We start from the raw sequence: 8714 nt of genomic DNA, 5'->3' as shown, positions 1-8714 counted from the left end.
CTCCTTCAAACACTCTATCATTACTCCATTACTAAAAAAACCAACCCTTGACCCATCATGCACAAACAACTACAGACCGGTCTCCAATCTCCCCTTCATCTCAAAACTCCTGGAGCGCCTAGTCTACTCCCGCCTTACCCGTTACCTCTCCACTCATTCCCTCCTAGACCCTTCACAGTCCGGGTTCCGCCCCCTACATTCTACAGAAACTGCACTCATCAAGGTGACCAATGACCTTCGGACAGCAAAATGTAACGGTGACCATTCTCTGCTCATTTTCCTTGATCTTTCTGCAGCTTTCGACATGGTTGACCACCCTCTCCTACTCTCTAGGCTCCAGTCACTAGGCATTAAGGACACTGCTCTCTCCTGGTTCTCTTCCTATCTTTCTGAACGCTCCTTCAGTGTTCTGTTCTCCGGCTCCACTTCATCTCCTCTTCCTCTCACTGTCGGGGTACCTCAGGGCTCAGTCCTTGGCCCCCTTCTCTTCTCCCTCTACATGGCCCCAATTGGACAGACCATCAGCAGATTTGGCTTTCAGTACCATCTTTATGCTGATGACACACAACTATACACGTCATCCCCTGACCTTACCCCCGCTGTACTACAGAATGCCACTGACTGTCTGTCCACAGTCTCTGACATCATGTCCGCTCTCTATCTGAAACTCAACCTCTCCAAAACTGAACTTCTTCTGCTCCCACCTTCTACTAACCTCCCTAAATCTGACCTTTCCCTCTCCGTGGGTGGCATCATAATAACACCCCAGCAGCAGGCACGCTGTCTGGGTGTTATGTTTGACTCTGATCTCTCCTTCACCTCCCACATACAATCTCTTGCCCGCTCGTGCCGCTTACACCTAAAGAACATCTCTAGAATCTGCCCTTTTCTCACCATGGAGACAACAAAAACTCTCACTGTCGCCCTAATCCACTCCCGTCTGGACTACTGTAATGCTCTATTAATTGGCCTCCCACTCACGTGACTTTCCCCTCTCCAGTCTATCCTTAATGCGGCAGCCAGGGTTGTCCATCTGGCTAATCGTTACTCGGACGTGTCTGCTCTTCGCCAGTCATTACACTGGCTGCCCATTCATTACAGGATACAATTCAAAGTACTTGTTCTCACCCACAAAGCTCTCCACAGTGCGGCACCCCCTTACATATCCTCCCTCATTTCTGTCTATCGGCCTAGCCGACCACTGCACTCTGCAAACGACTTTCGACTAACCTCTGCTCTAATCCGTACCTCCCACTCCCAACTCCAAGACTTCTCCCGTGCTGCGCCAATCCTCTGGAATGCTCTACCCCAAGATATTAGAACCATCCACAACTTGCATAGTTTTAGGCGCTCGCTCAAAACTCATTTGTTCAGAGCAGCCTATCACGTTCGCTAATAAAAGTCATTTTATGTTTGTGTGTGTGTAGCCCATTCACTATCTCCATCTACCCCCCCACTCCCTGAAGATGGCTGGACCATCATTGTAAATACATCATTGTAAATACACACTTGTACTTTGTATCTCCCCACCTCATTGTAGATTGTAAGCTCTCACGAGCAGGGTCGTCTTATTTTGTCTTATTTTGCTTTATTACTGTATTGTTAACATTGTTACCCATGACTGTTGTGTTTGAAACTGTTAAACTGTAGAGCGCTGCGGAATATGTTGGCGCTATATAAATAAAGATTATTATTATTATTATTATCCCCGTGGGCAGCTTTCCCGGTGGACGGACAAGGAGTCAGCAGGTAATACCAGACTGTGTGTTTGGCTCCAGAGCGAGCCTGAATATTGGACTCGACCAAGAGTGTATGGTCACAGTCCTGATGGAACAGAGTCATGCTGTGAATATTGTTACTTTGTTTGGCCGTGCTATGAAGATTGTTGTTTTGTGTTTTCTGCCACTGGGGTTTATGGAGTAATAAACCCAGTTGAACTTTTGAAGAAAACGTCTTGCTGTGTGTTATATCGCTGCCAAGCGAGTATTCCCCAACCCGTAAGTAAGTACAATCTTACAGTATATATAACAGTCTTAATATTTTACAAAGTATATGCAATATGCATTTTACTTATTGATATACATTTTCTTAGTAAGAGACCAATAGACTTGTGAATTCTTCCAGGAGAAGTCTTTGATTATGGAAAGAAAAGAAAATCTGACAAACCTGATCAGCACCTTTATTATCATTGGATTCCCCTCCTCTCATCCTATTCAGATTCTCTTCTTTTTTCTTTTTCTCTTCATGTACATATTGACTACAGTTGAAAACCTTCTTGTCATACTCATTATCTGGAATAGTCGAAATCTCCACAAACCCATGTATTTCTTTCTTGGAAATTTGTCATTCTTGGAGGCATGGTATGTAACAGTCACTGTCCCCAAATTATTATCCATATTCCTCACAGAAAATAAGCAGATTACATTGACGGCCTGCATGACCCAACTCTTCTTTTTCCTCTTCTTGGGCTGTACGGAATGTGTGCTCTTAACAGTCATGGCATTTGATCGATACGTAGCTATCTGCAACCCTTTGTATTATGTCACTATTATGAACTGGCATTTTTGCTTTGTTCTGGCATCAGGGACATGGATCACTGGCTTTGTGATATCTATAATTAAGATTTACTTTATTTCTCAGCTTAATTTTTGTAGGTCAAACTTGGTCAACCACTTTTATTGTGACGTGTCTCCACTACTCAACCTCGCCTGCACAGACATGAAGAAAACTGAAGTTGTAGACTTTATTCTGGCCCTTATTATCCTCTTAGGGCCACTTTTGCTGACTTGTCTTTCCTATATGTGCATTTTAGCAACAATCATTCGAATCCCACACTCCAGTGGGCGTAAAAAAGCTTTTTCCACTTGTGCTTCTCATTTGGTAGTTGTTGTCATCCTTTATTCAACAACGCTTTTCATGTATGCTAGGCCAAGCAAGGCTCAGTCGGTAAATTCCAACAAACTGGTGTCTGTTGTCTACACGGTGTTGACACCTTTCCTAAATCCAATCATCTATTGCCTAAGAAACAAGGAAGTGAAGGAGGCCGTCTACAAACTTCTCCCTAAAAGCTGAATGGACTATATAATTTCTGATAAAATGCTCAAAAACGAATAATATTTGGGTGTCTTATTTTGACACACTTTATTAAAGGGCTTGTCTCATTGTTCTTAAAAACCCTTGTTGTTCTCGAGAACTGAGGTATTGTTAATTTTATCATTTACTGTGTCATGCCGGTAACTTGCATGCCTTTTCAGTGCCGTCCTACTGACTACATTTACCACTCTGCTCCTCCCCCATCGCACTGAGCTACCTCTTGCAATACTTCCAGCATTGTTTGATTCCTCCTGCTGTCTCCATCTGGCTATAGGGAAGCACGGCCAAACTATGTAGGAATTTAACCCTGCTGTGTACTGCAGAGATTTTCTTCCCTGGCCTATCCCCTGCCAGCAGGGGATATATGAGGCAGCTCCTCCCTAGACATCTTGTCTGAACTTAGGTTCCTAATTCTTGACCATTTCTTGTAACCTGTCTTGGTTCATTCCTGTTTTGACTCTCCTATTACTGACCCAGCTTGTGTACTCATTTTGTCTGACCTCTCTGCTCTCGACCCCGGCTTCATATTTGGAACCTCTGCAGCCTGCCCCAACCTTGGACTTCCTGACCACTTCTCGCTTATGTCCTCTTTGTTTTGAATTTGTGCCTCTGACCCATAGGTCAGCTGCTGCAGTTCCGAGCACTGCCTTAGAGTGGCACCTGGTGGCTACCCTAATGGCCCGAGCCTATCCTCAACATCAGAGACTCTAAAGGCCCCGTCTCACTTAGCGATGCTAAAGCGATCCCGACAACGATACGACCTGTCAGAGATCGTTGCTGCGTCGCTATGTGGTCGCTGGTGAGATGTCAAACAGTGAGATCTTCCCAACGATCGCTGCTGCGATCTCACTGTTTGACATCTCACCAGCGACCTGTAGCGACCTGTACAACGATGTCACATGGGAGCTATTATGACGATTCAGTGTCTGAGTCGTCAACGAGATCGTTGGTAAGGTGTCAAACACAGCGATGTGTGCTACCCAGCGGGACCTCAACGATCAAAAAAAGGTCCAGGCCCTTCCGACACGACCAGCGATCTCACAGCAGGGGCCTGGTCGCTGCTACGTGTCACACATAGCGAGATCGCTACTGAGGTCGCTGTTGCGTCACAAAACTTGTGACTCAGCAGCGATCTCGCTAGCGATCTCGCTTAGTGAGACGGGGGCTTAATGAAGACCAGGTAGCCATTTAGTTACTCCCCTCCAGGATAAGCCTGGCCAGTGGCAAAGTGAGTCCACATCCGCAATCATCACATACTGCTCATTGCCTGGATTATCTGCTACCACTTCAAGCCATAAGCAGTGGTGGGTCTCATAGAGAAGCATCACAGAGCTTGCAAGCTTGCAAGGGCTCCTCTGAAGTTGAGCTGAATTGCTGGTCATAGTGCCCCTATACTTCACTGATTCTCGAGAGGCAAAGCTGTCTCCACTTGCAGCATCAGATTGAATTGTCAATCAATCAGAAGCACACTGTTCCCCCTGGCAAACTGTAAGCTGTAAAGCAAGATAGTAGTGCGCTGTAGAGGCAACTCCTTTACTGCATTTGTGATAATGCTCCATTCAGAATAATGGGCCTATTAATGCTTTATACAGAATAATGAGCCCCATATAATGCTCCATACAGTATAATAGGCAACAAATAATGCTGCATACAGAATAATGGGCCACATATATTACTCCATACAAAATAATGGGCCCATATATTGCTTCATACAGAATAATGGCAACATATAATGCACCCACTATAATGCTCCATACAGTATAATGTGCCCATATAATGCTCCATACAGTACAACGGGCTCCATATAATGCTCCATACAGTATAAAGGGTCCCATATATTAATCCATACAGTGTAATGGGCCCTATAAAATGTTCCAGTGACTGCCGTCAGTTCTTTCCTCTGCTTGCTGTATGCTGTGAACTATGTGTCCCCTGGACTAAGCTTTTCATAGAGAAACGTGCATCGGGTGTGGTGGGTCCCTGGCTCTTGGCTTTTATTAGGTAAATATATTTCATGTTTTGCGTATTGGTTTCACTTTTGAAATACGCTCCAGCACTGCGGGCGGTGGTGCTCTGGCACCTTTCTTATTTATCTTTTGTATTCAATTGGACTCTGACATATTAATTATATTATGCTAATGCACTTTATATTTATGTGGTGCTTGATCACCACCGCTTGCAGTTTGAGCTGATGGACTGTATACAATGTGTAAATATTTATATACTACTTTTTTGGTGATATTGGCTACTTAGCCTTGTTATGTATCTGACATAAATTATGCCACTTTGAAGCCATACCCACCGGTCTTTTTCCTGTACTTGATTCCTCTTTCCATAGTTTGTGTATGTTTTTATTGATACTGTTATATATGTGGTAAAAATAAAATTTATACTGTTTAAACCAGCTTAAAAAGTGTCAGTTTTGGTGAGAATTGTAGATATTGCTTTTTGTTGGTATATATCATTAAGTTCACCTATTGGTGTTGTCATTATTTTTAATCAACAGACTCATAAATCCCCTAGAGCAGACTGAAGCGAGTTCTTCCTACTGATTCATAAGTCTCATCCTCAACACTGAAAGAAGGGAATACTTGGATACGCAAACCCGTTGGAATGAGTCGACATTGAACATATCTTTCAAGAAAAGCCTTGTTCACCATAAACGAGTTCTTTTATTGAGCAAATCCTTGTACTTAGAAGTCAATTCAGTTAAATCCCTAGATTTAGAATCTAAAATTACACTCGGGCTCCCATTGAAAACCTTGTCAAGCTGTGCAAGCCACGCTTTCGCACGTGCTTTAAAGTCCATCTGGTCAGTATTATTAGCTGTGAAAACACAGAAAATTGCTTAGAACAGATACCACTGATACATATCACTAAATAATTCAGGTAAACTGCCTCTTCAAGGGACTCAGTTTATATAACAACAAAGGACACTCCTCAAATTGATGAATCCTACAAAAACATGAGGAGTGATTGTCCACAAATACTTAATTCCAAAAATTAACAATTTTATTGAAAAACACACAAAGTCATCAATTCATAAAAACAGCTTATCATGACAAGGTACAACGAGAGCTTCTGTGTAAAGGACGCAAAGCATTTCCACTAACAAGTCACAGGCTGGGTACACAAGCAATAAGGTGCAGTGCACTAAAAAAAGTGCATAGTTCATAAACAGTACACAAAGCGTGATAAATGTCCCCAAGGAAAAGGAGGCTTAGTAAGGGAGAATGAAAATCACTCAGACTGAATCCCTTCGCCCACAACCCTTCCCTAAGAGCAAAAAACAGCGCTATACCAGATGCTGCTTACCCATGGCGCCTGCTAGTGAATGTCCTGGAGCAGCCCCAACGCGCGTTTCGCGTGGGCTTCTTCAGGGAGCTGTAGCTCATTGTGTCACCTCTGGTCCTTAAATAGGTGAGACGCAGTTGTCCAGCATAAACAGCCCTATAAGCGGCACATGAGCACTGAGTCCTAGGCCGTATATGGACGTCACTCCCCCAGCCTCTCACGTGATGGGGCGGGTCAGAGGGAAATCCTTCATGACGTCATTGACTGGCAGCGTCACTACCTGGAAGCAGACGAGATGCATCCCGGACCTGGCCACAGTGAGCATGCGCACCCGCTGTAATAGCCATGATGGAGAAGGGCAAATGACCGGGTAAATGGACAGAAACTGTACATTTCCATCACTATAATGTTGGGACTAATGGGTAGGCAAATAAGCTGTCCTGCAGGCATATACACATCACTCAGTCCAATCAAAACCGAGCTGTGTGTAGGCAAATAAGTACCGATAGTAATCACCCTTTAACCCCGAATGGTCCCAAACAACGGTTACACGGCCAGATATTCAAAAACCCACAAATATAATATAAATCCACCCATATTATGAAGAAAGAGAAGTGGCACTCACCCGATGATGCTGTACAAAAAATGTCCTTTATTCAGAGCATACACTCACAGTCCCCTGGACCCGTGGAAGCGCGCAGGCGCGAAACGGCCGTCGTCCTCTTGCCTCCCCTTGCACTCCTCTCCTCACCAGCCGCCTCTCCATTATATGTCTGTGAGTGTATGCTCTGAATAAAGGACATTTTTTGTACAGCATCATCGGGTGAGTGCCACTTCTCTTTCTTCATATTTTGGATTCACATTGCTGCTGATGTTGAGCACCGCCCCAACGCTATTGCTTAAATGCACGCCTGTTATGACCCCAATGGCGAGGGTCTCAGAGAAATCAGCAAGTTTGCAAAGTACAAAAATCCAGCTCATAGGGCAGTGGTAACTGGGTTGACCATATATCTACTCCTAACGCCAACCCTAGAAGTAGCCGGGGAACATGCCTACGTTGGTCGCTAGATGTCTCGCGCCAGCCGGAGAGCTAACTACCCCTAGAAGAGGAAAACAAAGACCTCTCTTGCCTCCAGAGAAAGGACCCCAAAAGTAGGATACAAGCCCCCCACAAATAATAACGGTGAGGTAAGAGGAAATGACAAACACAGAGATGAACTAGGTTTAGCACAGAGAGGCCCACTTACTAATAGCAGAATATAGTAAGATAACTTATATGGTCAACAAAAACCCTATCAAAAATCCACGCTGGAGATTCAAGAACCCCTGAACCGTCTAACGGCCCGGGGGGAGAACACCAGCCGCCCTAGAGCTTCCAGCAAGGTCAGGATACAGATAATATACAAGCTGGACAAAAAATGCAAACAATAACGAATTGCAAAAAGCAAAAAAGCAGACTTAGCTTAATCAAACAGGAACCAGGATCAGAAGACAAGAGCAGTACAGATTAGCTCTGATATCAACGTTGCCAGGCATTGAACTGAAGGTCCAGGGAGCTTATATAGCAACACCCCTGACCTAATGACCCAGGTGAGCATAAAAGGAATGACTGACAAACCCAGAGTCAAATCACTAGTAGCCACTAGAGGGAGCCAAAAAGTAAATTCACAACAGTACCCCCCCCTTAGTGAGGGGTCACCGAACCCTCACCAAGACCACCAGGGCGATCAGGATGAGCGGCGTGAAAGGCACGAACTAAATCGGCCGCATGCACATCAGAGGCGACCACCCAGGAATTATCCTCCTGACCATAGCCCTTCCACTTGACCAGGTACTGAAGCCTCCGCCTGGAGAGACGAGAATCTAAGATCTTCTCCACCACGTACTCCAACTCGCCCTCAACCAACACCGGAGCAGGAGGCTCAGCAGAAGGAACCACAGGCACAACGTACCGCCGCAACAAGGACCTATGAAATACGTTGTGAATGGCAAACGACACCGGAAGATCCAGGCGAAAGGATACAGGATTAAGGATCTCCAATATCTTGTAAGGACCAATGAATCGAGGCTTAAATTTGGGAGAGGAGACCTTCATAGGAACAAATCGAGAAGACAGCCATACCAAATCCCCAACACGAAGTCGGGGACCCACACCGCGGCGGCGGTTGGCAAAACGCTGAGCCTTCTCCTGTGACAACTTCAAGTTGTCCACCACATGATTCCAGATCCGCTGCAACCTATCCACCACAGAATCCACCCCAGGACAGTCAGAAGGCTCCACATGTCCCGAGGAAAAACGAGGGTGGAAACCAGAGTTGCAGAAAAAT

The 8714-nt window shown here is 45.0% G+C and overlaps 1 protein-coding gene across 1 annotated transcript; it reads left to right on the top strand.

Moving 5' to 3' along the window:
* The first annotated feature begins 2139 nt into the window (after positions 1-2139).
* LOC143793632 (olfactory receptor 6B1-like) lies at positions 2140-3072 on the top strand. The gene has a single exon (XM_077280692.1). It carries the CDS (start codon positions 2140-2142, stop codon positions 3070-3072), a length of 933 nt encoding a protein of 310 aa, XP_077136807.1.
* Positions 3073-8714: the final 5642 nt, after the last annotated feature.

This window comes from Ranitomeya variabilis, chromosome 1, assembly GCF_051348905.1.
Source record: "Ranitomeya variabilis isolate aRanVar5 chromosome 1, aRanVar5.hap1, whole genome shotgun sequence".
Lineage (NCBI taxonomy): Eukaryota > Metazoa > Chordata > Amphibia > Anura > Dendrobatidae > Ranitomeya > Ranitomeya variabilis.
Note: the sequence above shows the minus strand (reverse complement) of the source record. Positions and strands in the feature narration are given on the sequence as shown.